This window comes from Carassius gibelio, chromosome A17 (assembly GCF_023724105.1).
Source record: "Carassius gibelio isolate Cgi1373 ecotype wild population from Czech Republic chromosome A17, carGib1.2-hapl.c, whole genome shotgun sequence".
Lineage (NCBI taxonomy): Eukaryota > Metazoa > Chordata > Actinopteri > Cypriniformes > Cyprinidae > Carassius > Carassius gibelio.
This window is the reverse complement of record NC_068387.1, coordinates 18,024,985-18,047,475: the sequence shown is the minus strand read 5'-3', so window position 1 is coordinate 18,047,475 and position 22,491 is coordinate 18,024,985. Positions and strand designations below refer to the sequence as shown.

General features: G+C 37.2%; 1 protein-coding gene across 2 annotated transcripts; it reads right to left on the bottom strand.

Annotated features, from left to right (window-relative positions):
* Nucleotides 1-479: 479 nt before the first annotated feature.
* Nucleotides 480-21,571, bottom strand: LOC128031369 (tau-tubulin kinase 1-like). 2 transcript variants are annotated; one of them, XM_052619585.1, is made up of 15 exons: nucleotides 21,436-21,571; nucleotides 18,772-18,915; nucleotides 17,816-17,963; nucleotides 16,973-17,046; nucleotides 16,753-16,893; nucleotides 16,555-16,659; nucleotides 15,583-15,648; nucleotides 15,295-15,387; nucleotides 14,996-15,121; nucleotides 14,286-14,440; nucleotides 13,934-14,144; nucleotides 13,649-13,824; nucleotides 12,217-12,727; nucleotides 3,205-4,517; nucleotides 480-2,602 (listed from the first exon to the last, which is right to left on the bottom strand). In XM_052619585.1, exons 2-15 carry the CDS (start codon nucleotides 18,877-18,879, stop codon nucleotides 2,167-2,169), a joined length of 3,663 nt encoding a protein of 1,220 aa, XP_052475545.1. In that variant the 5' UTR covers nucleotides 18,880-18,915; nucleotides 21,436-21,571; the 3' UTR covers nucleotides 480-2,166. The 2 variants fall into 2 exon arrangements, with proteins under 2 accessions (XP_052475545.1, XP_052475546.1); XM_052619586.1 differs by having other exon boundaries at nucleotides 13,937-14,144.
* Between the last annotated feature and the right edge of the window lie 920 nt (nucleotides 21,572-22,491).

Genomic DNA, 22,491 nt, shown 5'->3' with positions numbered 1-22,491 from the left:
TGGAATAAGTTATTCTGTCGAGATTAGACTTTAAAATGACATTTTGCAGTGAATGAGTGGATCGTGAGAGATTGAACACTGGAGTAATGACTGCTGAAAATTCAGCTTTGCCATCACAGGAAAAAAAAAATGAAATTTTAAGATATATTAAAATAAAGAAGGGTTACTGTTTTTACACAGTTTCTGATCAAATTAATGCAGTCTTGGTAAGCAAAAGAATTAGTAAAACAAAAATCTGCTATTTTATTCCCACCATTATTAATGAGCTTTAGGGTCGCATGGGTAACAAAAACATCCAGCTCTGAAATAGCCTGAAGGACACTAAGATCTAAGATGATGCGATTCTCTGTTATTGCTCCATTTTTACACAGATGATACTTAATTCCTCTCACTTTTACCACAGCCAGGACATGCAGATTCCCTATATGCAGAACATTCACTGAGATTTTCTGGAAAGAAAGACACAAAACATCATCCAAAACAGTGATGGAACTTGTGTTTATTGAATGGCATCTTTGATAATTTGCAATAATTTTTAATTGTATAACTCAGGAAGTTTGCTCTGTAGTATAAGTCAATCAAGATTCATGAGGCATATTCATGCAAATTCTCTCTCAAGCAACACACTGAAGAGAGATGACCAAACAGGAGGAGGTGCCGTTCCTCGAATCTTGTCAGTATTAAGAGCAGAGAGAGTCTTCAGGGTTTTCCGCAGATGGAAAATTCTGGAAAATACCACAGAGAGTATTTTCCTGTGATTTCATCCAAACAACAGCATGCAATGGTTCTGCAGTGGGCATGGTCCAAATTAAGCACTCCCTTTAAGTTAACACACAAATAACACTGGCTAGTGTGCACTAAGGACAATTTTCTCTTCCACTGATTTGACAGTCTTCATGGATGTTTGGGTTTTAATCCAAGCACAGGACAGAAAAAAACACCAATGACTAGAGCAGACATGATAGCACCTTAGTCATCTGAAATCTACATCCGACATGCTACTTTAACACACATTATCGGTTCCTGCTGCTTTATTCTCCTTGATGTGTCAGATTTTTGAGAAGCTTCCATGTTCTCTTTGACCTTCATTCAGCTCTCTCAAGCATTCTTTGAACTGCAAAGTTGGCATACAGAATAGAATGGTTAGTCCTATTTTATCCATTAATCTTTTTTGTTGACTACGTTGTTTTTTTGGAACAAAAATATAACTTTATTTTTCAAAAGTAGTGCTTACATTATCTACAGTTTTGCAAAAGATAAACAGAAGCGGACTAGCATTTCCAAATGGATGCCACTGGTCCGGGATCTGGTTACAAATAAATTTACCAGATGAGTGTCACAGATAGATTGACCCAATCAGAAACAGTAGGTGGGGCCAAGATGATTGTATGATTGACATCAAACTGTAGCAGCAACCTTAGTCATTTTAGTTCTTTGTAGAGATTAAATTTGGGTATTCATACCAGACTTATGATTTATTTCTACATGTTCTGCACAGAACCACAGAGTTTTGGTGCAAATTACTATTATTATTATTTGAGATAAATACAAATCTTAAAACACACAAATTGACGGCAGAAGTTGATAGAAAAAGTCTGTCCTAAACACCAACTAGCTGAGTAATCCAAATATTTGGGACTTTTTTTTTTTTTAGTTTCGATAAAGCTATATTTTCCCAATTCTGATATTGAGATGTTGGTTCAAAATGTATGTTTCGGAACTGATATTAAATTAAAATAAATAGCATGTAGTGTAATGTATTTAAAAGCTTTAAGCCGCAGTAGAATCTTATAATGTGTACAATGTGATTGGTTGTATTATTTAACATGATCATGGCATTTGCGGGGTGAACAGGAGGATAAAGCCTGTGGAAGCTTTGTTGTGATGGTAGCAGTTATTTCCTTTGCAGGTTTAAGGCATATGAGGTGTGTTCATCTGTCCAACACACTTCATTAATGACAACTCTCCCTCACACACACTGTGAGTGTAAATGTCAGAGGTTCTCCTCGTTAGAGGTATTTCATAGCTGCTGAATAATGAACACATCCATCCATTTTGTCTGGTTGAACTTGTTGTTTAATGAGAAGTACAGTCCAACACTGATGATTCAGAGAGTGATTGCGATGATGCTGAAAATGAAGATCACCTGCAGGAATGAAGTCTTAATTATCTTGTTTTAGTCTTTGATTCCATTGGATCTTTCTTTGCCATTTGCGATGAGGTTGATGGTTGGGTTTTGCTCTTTTTGGGGGTGGAATCCTGAGGTTTGGATTTGGACTGCGACGGGCAAGGAGGTTTGGGCTGTCGTTGCATTTCATTGGCTGCAGGCTGTCGACGAATGCGCTGAGGCGAAGGGCTGTCGGTGCGAGAGGTGACGTGGCTCCGAGGAGAGGTGCTGATGCTCCGAGTGGCATAAAGTGCTGAGGTACGGGTAATGGTACGTGTGGCGGTCCGACTTGCTTGTGAGTGGGAGGGGCCTGAAGATGGTGTACGGGGTGGAAGTGTTTTAGAGGGACGGAGCTGAGGTTTAGGTGGCTGCTGATGGATATTTGTGTGCAGACTTGCAGACTTTTGAATCTTGGGATTGATAGAACTGTTGGTTCTGTTGGCGAGAGGAAAGAATGAGTCATATCAATCAGAGGTATTACAGGATCCTCTTTTATGAATTTCTTTATATAGTTTGTCAGTAATGGTGGCAAGCAAAATCTGAGGTAGATTCAATATCGCAATTTTACATCAATAAAATTTTATAATAAACACCCAAATCTTCACCAAACATATATATGTCAGCTGAACTAAAAACCAAAATGTATATGGTTTAATTAAATATGTAATAGAGCATGTTTCAGAGTGAACTGGAACACTGTGTTTATTTTCACACAAGGGCCTCATGATCCAGCGTTTTTCTAGTTCCTCAAAATGGAGCCATTCACAGAAAATGCTACACACTCTATCTTTGTATGTGCTGTGAGTTCAACATGCATTTCTGTCTTAGAGATATAACAAGAAAAAGAATATGAATAATATAAAATTACCATTATTATTATTAGTATTATTATTATATTAAAACAATTTGACTCCCTAAAAAAAATATATATATATTTTTTTTTAATCTTAAGAAACAAATTCAGTGTGTCCAAATTTTGACAGGTAGTGCAGATTTAAAAAAAAATTACATTTAAGTTGAAATTCTGCTCCACCCACCTGTAATGAATGAAAGACACAGATCTCTGGGTTTGTGGAAGGGTCGTGGCACCTAGTTGGTCAGATGTCCCCATGATAGGTGTGACTGGACGAGGGATTCTGCTCCTAATCCTCCCATCTGCTCCTCTATCTCCTCTCGCTGAGTCGTCTGATTGGTGGGTTTCATCTTCAGATGCAGTGGTTGATTGTGTCGTGGAGTGCGAGGAAGCGGAGCGAGAACGATTCAGGTGGGTTTGTTTACGCTCCAGGACAAGACGAGCCAGCTGATGTTGTCGGCTTTTGCGAGTTCGCTGCAACTGCTCTTGACTCATCTGCGAAGATTTATCTGAGCCTGTTTCCTCCTCTGACATAAGCACAGGGATACGGCTCCGCCTCTGCTGGAGTGGCTTTCTATCAGGTGACTCCGCCTCTGGTGGAGACATGTCCTTCTCATCCTCCACCTCTGGATCTCTGTGTTGTTCAGATGTTTCTGAAGGACTCTCTTTCTGCTCCTGTTCCCTTTGCTTCTCTACTTCTGGTGCAAACCCATCTGGTCTGCCTTCCATTTTGGCTTCTCTGGAGACTTCTTCTACCTCAATTACTGTAGTCTTTGGCTGGACATGTGACAAAGCCTCTGCCTTCTCTATGTCATTCATATTTACTTTTTCTTCCGCTTCATCCTCTTCCTTTTCCCCCTCATCCTCTTCTCTCTTTGATGAAATCCCCTCACTTTCCTTTTGCTCTCGTTCAGTGACCCTTTCCCTCTCCTCTTTCTTTCCACCCATCTCCTTCACATGCTCAGTAGACATCAGCTCATCCAGGCCAGGCGGACGGTGTCTGGCCATCATGACATTGAGATGCGTCGTCTCAGCAATGTGAATAAAAGTGCGTTCCACCTTGGTGAATGGCGGTGAGGAAGAACTGCTGGTGATAACAGCTGCAGTTGTCATGATGATAGGTCTGGGCTCTGACTTAACGAAGGAGGAGAGAGGACCAGGTTCGGATTCATCCGGCAAGGGTCGCTCTCCCTGCGGTGTCATCGCGGCGAGAGTTCCCTGCCCATCTCCAGGTGAAACCTGCCCGTTTCCGGCAGACACAAGCACCAGCGTGCGTGAGCCCTCTTCTTGGTCGTGGTCCCGGTGGGCCGGGGCGAGTAGAGTGGATGCAGCACCCTCTGGGCTTCCCTCACTACTCCGAGGGCTTCCATCACTGGTGGAGCCTCCAGTCTTCGGACCCTCTTCTCTTAGTTCGTCAAACATCAACACACCAGACACAAAGTCGACTCGCTTCAGACGTGTCTGAGAGGAAGAAGGCAAAGGTTCAGCCACTGCGGCCTCCGGTAGCAATGCAAGAAAAAGAGAAAAGAAATTAGTGAAGTAATGATGAAAGAGTTGGAGAGGTTAAAATAAATTTGTTGTTAGGTTTTCAGGTTTGTAGGTTGTACAAGCTAAGGCTGCACAAGAACACTTGTAATGTAATAAGAAGCACACCTAGACCACATTGTGAGAGAAAAGTCCACTCTTTAGTCATTTTTCAAATTATTTACTTGTGATTTGGTTGTATACAAGCTTTGCAGGATTGTCTTTTTAGAATGACATACATGGTTGAAAAGGCACAAAAGTCAATTTTACAGTGTAATAATTTATCACTATTTGTTTTTAATGATTTAGCTCATTTGTGATTTCAAGTGTAGATTCAAAGACAGTGCTCAGCTAACAGTATGTACAGCAGTGGACACACAGAGCAATGAGTAATGTCCAGAGACTTGCAATTTTACAAAAGCTTAAAATACATGCTTGTACATATTACAAGTCTACTATACACCCCCTATGGTGTTTATTGCACTAGCTATTTTGTGAAAGCCTCCTGTTTAATGCTGACCCTGATTCACACATGTAATGTTTATGTAAGCAGGTCTGGGATCAGCTGATGAGTAACATTTTTCCGCAATAAAAAGTCAGAGGTACGATATAAATTTTGACTCATAAAATTCCTTAAAATTGATTCATAATACTGATCTGTGAGAAGCCACCTACATGGTTTTAGGCTTTTCTCAATACATTATTAAATACATAAAAGAATAAATTTTAATATTTTTCTACTCAAACAGATAAAGGTTTGTCTCTGGAGAGTTCTGACAAGCTCAAATTTGACCCGGTTAGAGGCAGAGAATGTGAGAGGTAAAGGATGTTGATTGGCATGAAGCTGAAAAGCCGTTTGGCTTGAATGAATATTGGGTTTAGCATAAAATATGGTACTACATGGAACACCATATGGATTCAGAAGAAATGGACAACATTATTTTTAATCTCTCAGTAAAGCAGTGATGACATATGTTAAACTTCCTCTAACCGTCTTCAAACTATCTGAACAAGTCACCTCACATTATGCAAACGGGCAGTTTTAATCTTCACCAGCTTGAAAACACATTTCCTGGGAAATTATTTTCTTCTTAAGAAATTTAAAAAATGTATACCAATATACCAATGAAAAGATATTTGTCTTTTCAAGATTTGAATATGACAGAATGTGTGAATACACTACTTTTCAAAAGTTTGGGGTCATTAAGAAATATTTTCTTGAAGTTAATATTTTTATTCAGCAAAGGTTTATTAAATTGATTAAAAGTGACAGTAAAGACATTTATAATGTCTTTAAAATACATTGATAATGTTATAAAAGGTTTCTATTTTTTATCAATTTTCTATTAATCAAAACATAATATATAATAATAATAATAAAAAGAAAACCCTTCAAAGATCAAATCAGCATATCAGAATAATTTCTAAAGGATCGTGTGACACTAAAGACAGGAGTAAAATGCTGAAAATTCAGCTTTGCCATCACCGGAATCAATTAAAATTTACAGTTTATTCAAATAGAAAAAAAAATTATTTTAAATTGTAATAATGTTTCACAATATTATTGTTTTTATTGTGTTTTTGATTAACTAAATGAGTCCTTAGTGAGCATAAGAGAAAAAAATATCACATACCCCAGAATTTTGTATAGTACAAAAGCAATTTACAATCTTTGGGATGCAGAAATCTATTTGCTTAATATTATCCTGCATTAAAAAAAAATACAACCAAACTGTAAAAAATTAGTTACAGCCAAGCTTTTGTGTCTATATGTAGGGTCATTCAGTCTGTGCCCATCTTCTCCGTTAGGAAGACATTTGGATCAGCTGTCTTACACAGATCAGATACAAACTCTTCTGAACATACACTTTACAGTACATTGGTTATTTCAGATAAACAGTGATTGGTGTGAATTGCATTAAAACACCCAAAGCAGCAAAGACACCAGGAGCCAACTGCTATGAATGCTGAGTTCCCAGCGAAACAAATTATAGTTTAAAAAGAAACTGCATTTTTAGCAAGATTCACATATTCGCTGATATCCAGAGCCTCGAGTCATATAGCATTTTTATAGCACAAATTTCAAGTGAAAAATGAACTCGCCTACAAACAGTCAATCTTAATTTCCCTCAGATATGTGTATATCTCAACTGAATTGAAGCTGAAGGACTTTACAATACAGATAACAGAAATTAAAACTATGTAATCTAAAAATTTTGTGGCTACTGTTGTCTAGCACAAAAACGCTTGTCATTTTATTGCATTATGCCTGGTTATGACACAATGTGTAGTCTAATTTCTATGACAACAACGCTGCACTTCTGGTTTCAAAAACTTATTTATGCATGATTTCTATGCCCAGGAACAAAAAAATGGCAACATTCATTTGCTGAATAAGCTATAATCAAGTTCAAATATCTGCGTACATGTACAGTATTGTTCAAAATAATAGCAGTACAATGTGACTAACCAGAATAATCAAGGTTTTTCGTATATTTTTTTATTGCTACGTGGCAAACAAGTTACTAGTAGGTTCAGTAGATTCTCAGAAAACAAATGAGACCCAGCATTCATGATATGCACGCTCTTAAGGCTGTGCAATTGGGCAATTAGTTGAATTAGTTGAAAGGGGTGTGTTCAAAAAAATAGCAGTGTGGCATTCAATCACTGAGGTCATCAATTTTGTGAAGAAACAGGTGTGAATCAGGTGGCCCCTATTTAGGGATGAAGCCAACACTTGTTGAACATGCATTTGAAAGCTGAGGAAAATGGGTCGTTCAAGACATTGTTCAGAAGAACAGCGTACTTTGATTAAAAAGTTGATTAGAGAGGGGAAAACCTATAAAGAGGTGCAAAAAATGATAGGCTGTTCAGCTAAAATGATCTCCAATGCCTTAAAATGGAGAGCAAAACCAGAGAGACGTGGAAGAAAACGGAAGACAACCATCAAAATGGATAGAAGAATAACCAGAATGGCAAAGGCTCAGCCAATGATCACCTCCAGGATGATCAAAGACAGTCTGGAGTTACCTGTAAGTACTGTGACAGTTAGAAGACGTCTGTGTGAAGCTAATCTATTTTCAAGAATCCCCCGCAAAGTCCCTCTGTTAAAAAAAAGGCATGTGCAGAAGAGGTTACAATTTGCCAAAGAACACATCAACTGGCCTAAAGAGAAATGGAGGAACATTTTGTGGACTGATGAGAGTAAAATTGTTATTTTTGGGTCCAAGGGCCACAGGCAGTTTGTGAGACGACCCCCAAACTCTAAATTCAAGCCACAGTACACAGTGAAGACAGTGAAGCATGGAGGTGCAAGCATCATGATATGGGCATGTTTCTCCTACTGTGGTGTTGGGCCTATTTATCGCATACCAGGGATCATGGATCAGTTTGCATATGTTAAAATACTTGAAGAGGTCATGTTGCCCTATGCTGAAGAGGACATGCCCTTGAAATGGTTGTTTCAACAAGACAATGACCCAAAACACACTAGTAAACGGGCAAAGTCTTGGTTCCAAACCAACAAAATTAATGTTATGGAGTGGCCAGCCCAATCTCCAGACCTTAATCCAATTGAGAACTTGTGGGGTGATATCAAAAATGCTGTTTCTGAAGCAAAACCAAGAAATGTGAATGAATTGTGGAATGTTGTTAAAGAATCATGGAGTGGAATAACAGCTGAGAGGTGCCACAAGTTGGTTGACTCCATGCCACACAGATGTCAAGCAGTTTTAAAAAACTGTGGTCATACAACTAAATATTAGTTTAGTGATTCACAGGATTGCTAAATCCCAGAAAAAAAAAATGTTTGTACAAAATAGTTTTGAGTTTGTACAGTCAAAGGTAGACACTGCTATTTTTTTGAACACACCCCTTTCAACTAATTGCCCAATTGCACAGCCTTAAGAGCGTGCATATCATGAATGCTGGGTCTTGTTTGTTTTCTGACAATCTACTGAACCTACTGGTAACTTGTTTGCCACGTAGCAATAAAAAATATACTAAAAACCTTGATTATTCTGGTTAGTCACATTGTACTGCTATTATTTTGAACAATACTGTATCAAACCACTGATGCATGTGTGACAAAACCAAAGAAAGAGGCTCGGTCTTGCTTTTACACAACTATTGCCTTAAGCTCTATTGCACTTCATTATATAATAATGTATTTAATACATCTCTATTCCAGAACTTTAATCAATTTTCAACTCCCTATTAGACAAACGTCTTTACATCTAGGATGTTGTGTTTATGACATTCTTGCCATCTGATAAACATTGCTCACTGTTCACATGGTACCTACTATCATCAGAAAGCAATATGTATTTGTTTCAGTAGTACTGAAAGATAATAATTATGGTAGAGAAAATTATCTTCAAATATATTTTTATAGCTAATATGGAAGACAAAATCATAGTTACAATTAAACTACATGACCAAAAGTATGTAGAGACACACCAACCTCACATTAATTAGTTAAGTAAATATATTTTTTTAAACTATATATTAACTATTATATTAGTAAATATATATATATTTTTTTCCTTAAGGCCATTCACCTAAAAATGTCTAAGGAGGCTGCATATGGCTGTATAGTTGATTTTTCTGCATCCTTTTAGTAAAGGAATTAGCTGAAACAGCCAAATTCATTACATAGAAATGTGTGTCTACATAATTTTAGTCATGCAATACAGGCCTAATACTCACACCTTGGAAATGTGTACACACAACTCATTTTATCTGTCTTTGCTCACTGTTTTTCTCTTCTATACAGCAAAAATATTTTCCTTGAAATGTAAGAGGTACAAACCCTGTGAGGATTCACACATTGTAAGTGGTTAATGTCATGCCTTCTCTTGGCTACAAAAGATGCCTAAAAGATTCTATATAAAGAGATCCAACATTCATTGTAATTCAATGACATTCATCCCTGAAAACATAATCACACTATCCAGCCTGCATCACAACTGTTCTCTTACACAGAAGATGACAGTGCTGATGGGAATCTAAGAAGCCTAAGCCAAAAACACCATATTCTACAAAAACAATATTCTCGTCACTTCAGTCAAAGTGCCTGTCCCACCAAACACCAGCAGTTCTGCATGAAACACCCCTGATGGAGGTAACAATGTGTTTTTGGTGTTTGTGTGTCTCTTTTTTTTTCTTTTCTTATAAATAAATTAAATAAAATAAATAATAAAATAAATAAATAAATAAGTGATGTGACATACAGCCAAGTATGGTGACCCATACTCAGAATTCATGCTCTGTATGTAACTCATCCAAAGTGCACACACACAGCAGTGAACACACACACACACACACACACTGTGAACACACACCCGGAGCAGTGGGCAGCCATTTATGCTGCGGCGCCTGGGGAGCAGTTGGGGGTTCAGTGCCTTGCTCAAGGGCACCTCAGTCGTGGTATTGCCGGCCCAAGGCTCAAACCCACAACCTCAGGTTTAGGAGTCAAACTCTCTAACCATGGATTTTTTAAATTCACTTTAGCTGGAGAGCGTCTCATATCTTGCACACACACACACACACACACACAAATATCTCAGAATCACAAACCCAAGTTTATTGCCCATACTAAACTTTGTTCATCTATGGGCAAAAAAGTGTGCACTCGTGCTCTCCTTCAATTAAACGGCATCACACATATGTGTCTGTGTACACTGATGGCGGGGGAATCATGTCTTGTTCATAAGTTTGGCCAGCATTTGCTGAATGTGTAGACGTGGGAGGTTTAGTACAGAATTCCGTGCTCTGGGGTTGCCTGGCAACAGGGGCGTGTGTCTGCGGTGGGCGTGGCGGTGGGCGGGGCTGCTTTCAGCCGAGCGGCTGCGCTGAATGGCCGCTCCCCCGAGTTCATGGGGATAGGGCTCCGGGTCCATGGTAGCAGAGGAAAACACGTACGACGCCAGTCTTCTCAAATGGGCGGACCTCGGGAATGAGTGATGTGGGTGTGGCCTGTCCTCCTCCAACTGAAAAAGACCAATAAGAGTGGAGGAAAAGAGGAATCAGGCTGAGGAAAAAACTTAAACGCGAAGTATTGAAAAAAGCGTGTTTTTTTGTCTAAGATTGTGTGTGATGCACACACAAAAACACACCAATGAAAAACAAGAGATAAACGAAACATTATATCAAATGGGTGGTACAAACACATAGATGTGCCGTAACTCGTTCAGAGGACAAGACCAGCCCACATCTGTCTCACACTAAAGACAGATTTGTTTAAGCTTATGTACGGGTGAATGTATGTTCTATATGTTGTGAAGGAGCCAACGTGTGCACACAGACCCCTGTATGACCAATGAGCAAACTAAGCTTGGCTGTGAATTAATTGTGATGTGCACAAACACACACACACACACACACACACACAACCACAAAACCCTAAACATGCAGCTCAACACAAATGCATAAGCTTATTTAACACACGTACAGTACATCAAGGCTGTATACAAACACCCACATACAAACAACATATGTTTACTGTCTTGCAGTACAAGTTATCAGATGCTTAAATGATCCTTTCTCGTACTGATGTCATTATGTAAAAAAATAGAATAGCAGCTTGCAAACAAATGCTAGTAGGCATAACATTACATCCATAACATGACCTAAACACAGAGATATAATAGCGCCTACTGATGTCAGAAACTTCATCTTATTTAAGTAAGGTTCAATTTGTTCAAATTAGTCAATGCATTAGGTATATAAAAAACACTACTCTTACTCCATTTATTCAGTAATACAACTTGAAATGTTAAAAACTTTACCCTTTTAAAAATGTTACACTACCATTCAAAACTTTGAGGTCAGTATGATTTAAAAAAAAATATGCAGCATTTTATTATGTCTTGAGTACTAAATCCACATATTAGATTGATTTCTAAAGGCTTATGTCATAGTAATAGTAGTGAAAATTAAAATTGTTATAGCAAACAGTTAGAAAACTGTTATTTAAAATTGTAATATTACCTTTTTATTATTAAATAAATAAATGCAGCCTTAGGAACTTTTTTTTTCAAACTTTTGAACTGTAGCATAGAAAATGTAATCTATGTGTCTGTTCACATAAATGAAAAAAAAAAACCCCACAGTAATTCAGTCATCAACATGTAACATCATTTCAACAATTATATCTATGCCAGTGTACAGACGTAAATTACACACAGTGTTGCATTCTTAGAAGAAAGAAGTCCAAAGCCAACATGAAATCAAAATTGATCATATTTACTTTCTTAATTGATGCTTCTGGTTTTATTGTAAACTATTCATCTGTGTTTGTTATTTATAACATTATTATTTAAGCTTTTTATAAAAAAAAAAAAAATGCTTAAATAATCAGCAATAAATTTTAATTTGCTCTTCCTTTTATCTAGCTTGCTATGGTCCTTTTTTGCTGTTGAATGTCCCATTTCACTCAGAAATGTGATATAACAGAAATCAAATGAATTGCCTATTAAAATTCACACAGACTTTGATGATAAAAATGCACTCACATTCTACTGGTGTTTGATAAAATGTGAAATTATATTTCAAAATAGATTTAAACGTTTTAGAAAGCTGTTATGATGGAGCTAGAGTTCATCAAACATATTAAGTAATCAGGATAACCCATACACACATGCCCACACATACACACTCAGGTGTGCCTTACCGGTCCTTCATGTCCAAATGGCTCTGACTCACTCCTTCTTGGGCAGGTATGAGGCAACGAGTGACAAGGTGAATGGGCGGGGCTCGGTCCCGCCCCCTCGTCCTCTGCTACAATCAACATCCCACGTTGCGTTTTGGGTCGTACCACAGCCTCAGCTCCACCATGCATATGTCCTTTCCTTCTCCTCTCCTCGTGGTCCTCAAGGGGGCGCAATTCCTCTGGTTCCTCATCCGTGGTGCCTGAGGTGGTGGGCTCTGCCCCAGGATGGAAGTCTTTTAACTCTGTTTCTTTGTCAATCATCACCCACTCCCTGCTGTCAAAGTCCTCCTCCTCTGCCAGCGGGACTGAGCGGATGAAGGCATTGCTGTGGGCTTCCTGGTCACCATCTGCAGAGACATCATTGTGGCCACCGGCCAATCGTTCTCCTTGTCCAGCTTCTAAAGAGAACATTTGAGCAGGCTGGGAAGAGTAGACGTGCCTGGATGGAGAACCCAGCATGTCCAAACGAGAGCTGCCAAAAAACACACAAAGGCCATGACACAGAATCAACTGGATAACAACTATTTAACTAGACTTTAATTTGCAGGACCATTACAGTTAAAAACTATGGGGTCAGTAAAAGTGGGATACTTTTATGCAGCAAGGATTAATTAAAATTTAAATAGCATTTAATCAAAAGTGACAGTAAAAACATCTATAATGTTGCTAAAAAATCTATTTCAAATAAATGCTGTTCTTTTGAACTTTCTCTCACTCGAAGAATCTTTAAAAAATATTAAGCAGCACAGCTGTTTTCCACATAAGGAGAAAATGTTTATTGAGTACCAAATCTGCATATAAGAATGATTCATGTGACTAATTTATTTATTAAATGTTATAATTAGTTTGAAACGAATAAATATGGTCACTGTGTATAATATTAAATATTATATTTATAATACTTATAATTACATCATAGCTTTATTAGAATCACTTATTTATAATTACTAATAATCGTGATCTGATTAATAGTCCAGAGAGATCATTTAATAATTATTTAATTAACAAAATATTAGATAATCAGAAATTTATACAATTAAAAAATGGATATCTAAAGATCTAAACATTATATCCAATAAAAACTGTTTTTGTCTTTCATGTTAATCTGTTCCTAATATAAAAGGCTGATTTAGCGTGCCAAACCATTTTGATCATAAAAATTGCCATATGTTATCAAAATAAGAACAGTATGCACTTCACTTTTATTAAATTCACAGATGCCATCCAAAATGTCAGAGCAAAATATTGCTGTATGAAACAAAAACTTTACATCCTTTCTTATCAGGAAGCCACTTTTGCATGCTTTCCTCACGAACAAGACACATGCAGACAAATGACCTTTAGAAAAACTAAATGTCAGCCAAAAGAATTTTCAAGCACACGCTTTCCTCACCGTTTATCTGCAGCATCGCCTCTATCCTCTGCAGCAGACAGGCGGTCAGATTCTGGGCTATTGACTCTACGGTACCTTGGAGGACGGGCCTGAGGTTCTTCTTCTCCACCCCTCGCTGGGGAAACGGACCTCCCTCCTACTAAATGCTCCACCCCATCCTCTACTGCTACTTGTGTCTGAGAAGAAATGCAGTATTAAAGACTCAACTGATCTAAAATCATGTTTCATACTAATTACATTTAAATTAATGTGACAATTTTGGCATAATACATTCAAAATACTTACTACCTTACTGATGCTGATCCTGAGTTTGTTACGGTTGAAGTCAGTTTCATCCCATCCTTCACCAGCAGGTGGGGCTGGAGGAGGTTCGCTCGGCCTGCTGGGTATTAAAGCAGGTGGAGCGTTCTCTTGGTTACTCAGGTGTTCATCTTGCAGAACATCACCAATGCTTTCCCTCGGTAATTCACCAGGTACTGGTGTCACATTCACCACCCTGAGAGAGACAATTCAGAGCCATATCAGTTTAACATCAGTCTTTTTTAAATCACTCTAGAGTAACTTCAGAATCCAGAATCTCTTCCCACTGTGCAAAAGTTCTGATACTGTTTAAGAGTGTGTGTGTTCATATTCTTACCCTATGATGCCAGCAGTTTGCCGTGTGTTTTGTTGTGGTGGCGTGTGTGTGCTGGTGGGGAGGGCTGTATCTATTCCAGATTTTTCCCAGTCATAAGGCTCATTTTCTGTTATCACCCTCTCTTTCATGCTGTTCTCAAATACCGTCATTAGCAACTAGACCAGAGGAAGGTAAAGGAAAGAAATGAATTTTTCACTCGAAACTGTTGCACTAAATAATACATTTGTATTTAATGTTTATATACATTTTATGTATGTTTATAATGTATATTACTGTATATTTTAAGTATATATATATAAATATGTATAAATATATACATTTCCTGTTCAACAAGGCTGCATTTATTTGATAAAAAAACAGTAATATTGTGAATGAATGCAATTTAAAATAAATGTTTTTTTATTATTATAAAATGTAAGTTATTCCTGCAAAGCTAAATTTTCACCAGCCAAGACTCCAGTCTTCATTAACTAACATTTCTTATTATCAATGTTGAAAACAGTATATAATATTTATGATTAAACCATGACACATTTATTTCAGGATTTTTTGCTGAAAGTTTAAAACAAATGCATTTATTTGAAGTAAAAATACATTTATTGGCAATATTATAAATGTATATACTGTCACTATTGATCCAGTTAAATCATTCTTGCTGAAAAACAAAAGTGGGAAGAATGGGTGTTTGGAGGCGTGTCTGTATAGTTTACCTGATAATCTGGTTTGGTGAAGTAATCTAAATCCAGCACATGGTCATAAAAGATATGAAACTCAGCAGGCATGTGTTTCAATAGATTCCTGTGCTCATAGCGCTCTTTAATCTGTCCTACCTGCTCCTGTTTATCAGATGCACATTACAGACACGATTAACAGCAAAAACAACTCTGAAAGGTCTTAAATATTTATATCAAATGCTCTTAAAACTGAGTACAACAAGGATTAATGCACTCAATACAGCTCCATTATGTTCATGTGGACTGGCTAATGTGGAGTGATATAAGTGTCTTACCTTATCTTTTATCTTACGCCATGGTAACTGTCCAACAGTAAACTCTACCAGCATATAAAACAATGACCACAGATCATCATGACGACCCATTTCCTGTTAAAAAGATTAAAAAGTTTTAAAAAGCGTGCTCTTACTTAAAAATAAAATGGTTCTTAATGTAGTAATTCTGGCCAAGAATCACCCACTTAAGATTCATTAAAGCCAATAAACAGGCAAATACAGCCAACACATTTTTCGTGCATTATATGCTTTAGACAGTTAGTGAATTGAAGCTGAGACTACATTTACCTTGTTTTTATGAGCGTTAACGGAAGCGTAGCGTACTGTCCCTCTGAACCCAGCCACTGTCCTGGGCTAAAGCAGAACATTTATAAGAGTCTTTTAACAAAAACTCATATAACTTTCATTTTATACTTTAACGCTTAGGTTGGAATAAGTAAATGAATAATCGAAACAAAGCAAACATGGGAAGGAAATATAAGGAAGGGTGGAGCGAAAGGATTTATGTTTTTTTCCTATACTGCTTGAGCACAATTCATTGAACACACGTACAGAACGTTTCTTACATAGAGGAGGATGTAGGATATGGGTATGGGACAGTACAGCAGGGGTGTTGATATGTCCAAAGGGGGCGTGCTTCAGGATTTAGCATTTAGGGCACGACCATTAGAGAAGACTAGGTGACTTCTAAGGGCCTTCAAAGGGTAAGGAAGGAATCTTTTCAAGATTTTGGAAAACTCACAATATGACTGTCGCTATGGTAACAGGGACAAACATCTTTGGCGGGGGAGCATGCGATTCAACATGAGTGCCAAAAAAGAACTGCAAAACAAAACTGAGAAAAGTGAAACATAAAAATGAAGTCAAACACATAAATCATAAATATTCATTAGTAAATAAAAACTTAAATAAATCGGGATTCATGATACTGTAAGTACCGTATCGGTTAATTTCCTATGCTTGTACATTTAGATTACCCTTGTCACTACTGTATACAATACTCACTAAAAGTCTTAAAAAATAAAACTGAATAACCCTTTTAATTTAAATGTGATCTTTAGCAAATCTCAAAATGAACTCTGTAAATGTAAAAACTGCACATGCACGAAACACAAATGTGAAAAATGCTGCTTATTGGGCTTTTTTCTTCTTCTTCTTTTTTTGGTTATTTCCATTAAAAAAAAAATTTTTTTAATTAAACAGACAGAATATAAGAAGGAAGAAGACTGTATCAGAAAATTAAGCAAAAGTAATACTTACAGGTCGCACCTCCCCATTTGTGTTAGTGTACTGTCGTGCCAAACCAAAGTCCAGCATGTAACACTTCCTACAGGTAGACGGCAATTGGCCCATGGCAAAATTAGACTACGGATAGGAGAGAGACCAGTATCAGCTGACAGGAGCCAGGTAATTGGATTGGAAGAGAAAAGAGATCATATCATCAACAGTAAGACATACAGGTTTAATGTCTCTGTGCAGGAAGCCCACAGAGTGAATGGCATCAATAGACTCCAGAATCTGTTTCCCCAACCGTAGAGTCGTGCTCATACTGAACGTCCCTCTAGGCTGACTCCTCCTGAGATCAGCGAGATTCCTTCCCTACAGAAAGAAAGAATCAGCTGCAGTTGTTTTACACACACACAAACGCATAAAAACAGAAGTAAAAAAAATACTGTACCTGCAGCTGCATGACCACGTAATTGAACTTGTCATTTCTTCCACATCCAATAAATTTGCAAACGTGATTCTTTCCTGCACAAGAAATGAAAGCAGTAATGTCACTGATAATACTTAGAAGTCACACATATTACAGCTGACATTTTTCTTTCTGCATGGACATGTGGAGACACACACACACACACACAAACTCACACATACAAAACACATTCAGCAAGCAGGTAGAGACAGAGGCAGTGACATTTGGACTTCCATTGTGTCCTTCATGAAGGTTATAAAGACATGAGAGAGCAGCAAAAAATAGACAGGGAGAGAGAAAAGTGCGGTAATCCCACTTTCCTTCAGTTCTACACGCTCATTACCCTTACAGACTCCCAGTTGTATGTCTGAACTACAGCTGAGGCAAACTGCCTTGACAGGCATTAAAGCCACAGTGCGTCTCTGTGTGCATTTAATATGAGCACATCAAAAAAAAAAAAAGATTATGGCGGGTATATTAACAGATAAATTATCCCATATCTCTACACACCATCCTGCTTGCTGCCTCAATATGTCAAGACAAATATGTACTGTACACTACCCTTCAAAATGTTCTAATATGTTTATTTTGGTGCTAATTTTTTTTTATTATTACTATTATCAATGTTGAAAACAGTTATGCTTCTGAATATTTTTAATATAATTTTATAAATCCAAAATGATATTGTCAAGATACATATTATATGAGAGTAAAAATAGTACATAGTACATAGAACAATCTCGAAAGCTTTAGAAGCAACAGCATTACCACATAATGTCTTTTGATAAACGACAAAATATATTAATATCCTATCCATCTCCTCACCTTGTAGTTTCTTTAGCACAGCAACCTCCATCTTTAGCACTTGTTTTGGCTGTTGAGCGGATTCCACCTTAAGAGCCACATTCTCCCGTGTCAACAGGTCATTGGCCTCATAGATTTCCCCGAACCCTCCACCCCCAATCTTCTTCAGCTGAACACACCAACGATAGCAAGGTCAGTCATGGCAGAGCATTGATTTAACCAGTGTCATCTATTCCACACGCTTTCGACTCTGCTTCCAAAGGATCCAAAATGGTGTTTTTGGAGCAATGACATAGAAGAATCATTTTGGGATCCTCAAAGAACCTTTCAGTTAACATTTCTTAATAAGGAATCAGCATAAACCTTTAAGAACGTACTGTACATCATGAATAAACATAATTTAAGATCTGAGAAAGCCCCATAGCTAAAAAGGACAAATACATCAGCTATGTTCACAGAAAAGCTTTTCTGGCTAGATTTGTTTGACAGGCAATAAATAGTACGACAAAATTAGGTTTGGCTGAGTTACTTTAGCTGCTCTAATAACAGAGCATATTTTTTAACATGAAAGATTGAATTAAATTCCATGCAGTTCAGTTCTAGTAGCATGAACTAAGCATATTGATTAGTCTTGGCTTAAACATGCTTTATCACATGAGTTATGAAATAATTAAGTTCAAGTCAGTCACTAATGAGTCAGATTCTGTTTTAAGGACAGCCACAATCACATTCAAAGATACCATTAAACTAAAACAGTAACAAATCATTTCTGCTTGAAGGAGAAATGCTGTGAACTGGCCCACAACCAAATGGTTTGGGCGCACATTGGAGAGAAGACAGACTGAGTTGATTTGAAAGCATCTGTTGGGCATATGTGGGGCATTTTGTTCTGTGTGATGAGGCAACAAAGGCAACAGACAATTTTGGCATCTTTATTCCACTAACACACTCTCACCTAAATATAGACACACACTTACCACTTTCCAGCGCTCCTTTACCAAGCAGTTGGAGGGCAGGATGTCGACCTGCTCCCCCGCCCCGTTCATGTTTTCGTCGACGTGGACACCTGGCCCTACGCACTGCATCGGCTGGCCAGCACTTTACCAAACCCTGCCATTTACCTGCAACACAGTGAGTGACACAGCTGCTAAACTTGTAAGCTAAGATACTGAAGTGGGGTCAAATACAATTATTTACTTTATTAATTTTTATTTGAGCGAACATTTGAACAAAAAAAAATATAATCGAAAAATAAAATAGATTTGAGAATGCTGGTTGCTTATATTTGATTACTTTTTAACATTAGTTACAGTGTAATCATTCTTAAATATAGGCCTATGTCATTATTATTTAAATAATATTATGTTTTTTTTAAAGGTTAAAGGTATTATAAAGTATTTTTGGGATTAAATACAGTATTAAAATTATAAGATTTTTAATATAAACAATTATTTCTTAAACATGCAACAAAAAATGTTCACCCCCATTAAATAATAATGAACATTCAGAAAAACTAATTGAATGAAAAAAAAAAAAAAATAGGAAGCATTCAAGCTCTACAAATAATTATCCACAAAACCAACACAAGACAAGACAAGTGACAAACTGACAACAAAAACAGCATTGTCTCCATCAGCTTGAAGAATACAATACAGACGCCAAAAGGAATAGACATATGTTTCTCTGAAGGTGATTATCTGGGGCTTAGCTATTTTCTATACTCAATGATCCCATTTTCTGGTTATACATTACAAAGGCATCCACTGCAAAAATCTGCAGGAACTGCATACATTTTATGCATTTCAACAGTCTTAAACCATTGCTGAAAAGACTGTTTACAAAAACACAATTCTGAAAACAATTACAAAACACTGATTGTCTTAAAATTATTCAAAGTAAATCATCTATAGCTTTTTTGAGATTCCTGTAATGTCTGCAGAGTATCAGGTATCCACAAGAGCCGGTCAGACACAGAGCCCTTTCTCTCAGAACTGAACTACACCCTGAAGCATCCTCTCATGTTACAGTCACTTATTAACCTCAGTAAAATGGAAACATAGGAGGTAATTTTTCACATGAGTGTGTCTATATTTGCAGGCTCCGTGTGTGCTTAACTTATATCCTTAAAAGACTTCAAATTTTTATTTCTGTGTACCTTTATAAAGCACAATCACTCTCATTTTCTAAAATGAATCTGCTCTCTAAGGAATGTAATGGGTTATAAATGGATGTAATTAATAAAACTGATTAAACATTATAAGACATTCGCCTTAACACTTCTGTCACCTTCATCGAGCTGATGCAGAGACACATAAGATATTTCAGGAGATTGCAGGGAATTCCTCCTCTCATTCTACACTCTTCTCATTCTAAAACAGGGACAGAGCAAGGAAGGCATCTCAGCATTCATAATTATGCCATAAACCATCAACGCACAAAGCTTCTTTAATATGATGTGTTCTGTTCACACACATTTTTACTGCAAATTGCACACTAATGTATTAACAAATGTAATGTTTTATTGAATGTGGAGACTCTCAACAAACTTTGGGAGCCCCAAAATACTGTATATAAAAAGCTAGATTTTAATGACTTCTACCTTTTTTTTTTTTCTTTTTTTTTTTACATACCTTACAATACAATAGATGTATAACTGATGCCATTTTAGTGGCTTTATTTAAATAATCTTACTTTTCACTAATAAAACCATAATTGTAACAATATGTTACTGCACAAATATAACTTTGTTTTATATAATATACATATTTTTATAATTTTGTTTGTTTGTTTACAGTATTGTACAATAAAACGACAAAGCACTGTTTATTAAAATATTAAAACTTTATTAGATCAAGCGCATGGACCAAAAAAATAAACCTCGCCTGTAAACAGGCTCTTCGCCTGTTTGCATCTTAAACTAGTACACTTTAACAAAATTATAGTGAGATTCTGATTGCATAAAGCATTTGCTGAGAGCAGCTTCATTATTCTGACTTAACTAAATGTCAAGAGCTCAGGACTGCGTGGGCTCAGTCTCCTCACATCCTTTCTCCGCAGTGCCAAAAGGACCAGCCTGAACGGACCCCACCCAAACACACTCTGCTCCAATGAGCAGGCCTAAAGACTAAGTCCCACCCCCAAACCATCGTTTGGTCACCGTCCATTGGGGCAATGCATAACAATCAGCAGAACGTTCCCCTGCTCGAGCCTGGAGCGAAAAGCACTTTGGGATATGTCGTTCATCAATGAGACAACAGACATAAACTGCATTGGATATTGTCACCTCTGAAAAACTACAACTCCCACTGATGGGCCACGTGAGCTGTTGACGTACAGCTGCATTATGTGGCATGTATTGTAAATTATTCATGATTTTCCTTAACCATGAATAATATATATACTAATAGGTAAGTTTCTATTTTTGACTCAGGCCCAAGTGCCTTATAGTTTGTCAAGATCGTGACAGATTTTGCTTTCGCGTGCTCGGTTGGGCACCTGCACGCGCATAAATGGAAACCTGCGGCTTGCACCAGCGCAGCATCAATATTGACAAGGTGCCAACATACACGGGACAAGAGTATTGCCACGGTAACGCTTTGTTTAAAGAAAATCACTTGGCGAACAAAACCCAGTTTACTGACCTGTTCTTCTGTCGACAGAGTAAAATCTCAAAGTGAGAGTTTAATGAGTGCCGCATAGTTCCGTTGGCGCGACCGCTGCGCCTCTTCGCCTTGTTGATGCTGCACCATTTTCAGCCTCCTCCGCTCCTGCACTGATTCAGCATCACTCGGATACTCCCACTATGCACCGCGCACATGCGTGACAGCAGACGGCTGTTGCGTAGCAACCAGAAAGGCGTGAATCCCCTTCATCAGCTATTGAGGAAATTCCTTCAGATAGCCTACGTCATATTAATAACACTAATTATGAACGAGATGAAAGAGTAATAGCCGTTGTTAAAGAATAAATAAATGCCATGGAATTTAATATATTAGTTGATGTACAATCAGCGCTGGGTAGATTACTTACAGATTGTAGTCCGTTGCTGATTGCAAATTACATGACAAAAAAATATTAAATATATTATTTGTTTACCTTCACGTCATGTGACCATTAATCAACATCAGAGAAACTTGAACATGTAAATGCGTTACTAAATATTAATTTAAAATATCAGGGAGACTTCAAGTAAATATATTAGGTGAAAAATCTAAATTTAAAGATAAAAAAGAATAAGGAAAAATCCATAGATTATGAATAATTTATTGCTGTTGTGTGAATAATAGGTTGAATCAGTAAAAAAAAACTGTAACTGTAATCTAATTACGAGTTTTTAAAAGTAATATAATCTAATTTTAAGTACTTAATTTTTTTTATCTGATTACATAATCCCGATTAAATGTAATCAATTACTACCCACTGTGTACAAAGGCACATTGTTTAACTTGCTATTGATAGGTGATGCTTAAAAATGGTCCTTATATTTCAGAAAATTAACAGTAGGCAAGACAAATGTGTTTGCGATTGATTACATCTTGAATATGACGAGAAAAACAAATTTAACAGTCGTAAATAATTTTCATAGGTCATGCTTAAACATCTATCTTCACTGTTCTCAGCAAAGAAAAAATAATGAAACATAAGATCTAATGTGGTAGCTTGGGGTACACTTCTGATGGCACTTGACTTTATTTTCT

What these genes read in the sequence shown, in the direction of transcription:
- LOC128031369 (XM_052619585.1), bottom strand. Translation starts at nt 18,879, where the DNA reads ATGCAGTGCGTAGGGCCAGGTGTCCACGTCGACGAAAACATGAACGGG. An exon ending in TGCACAGAGACATTAAACCT is followed by an intron (nt 16,660 to 16,752) that starts GTATGTCTTACT and finishes TCCTATCCGTAG; the next exon opens with TCTAATTTTGCCATGGGCCA. An exon ending in GGCGATGCTGCAGATAAACG is followed by an intron (nt 12,728 to 13,648) that starts GTGAGGAAAGCG and finishes GTTTTTTGGCAG; the next exon opens with CTCTCGTTTGGACATGCTGG.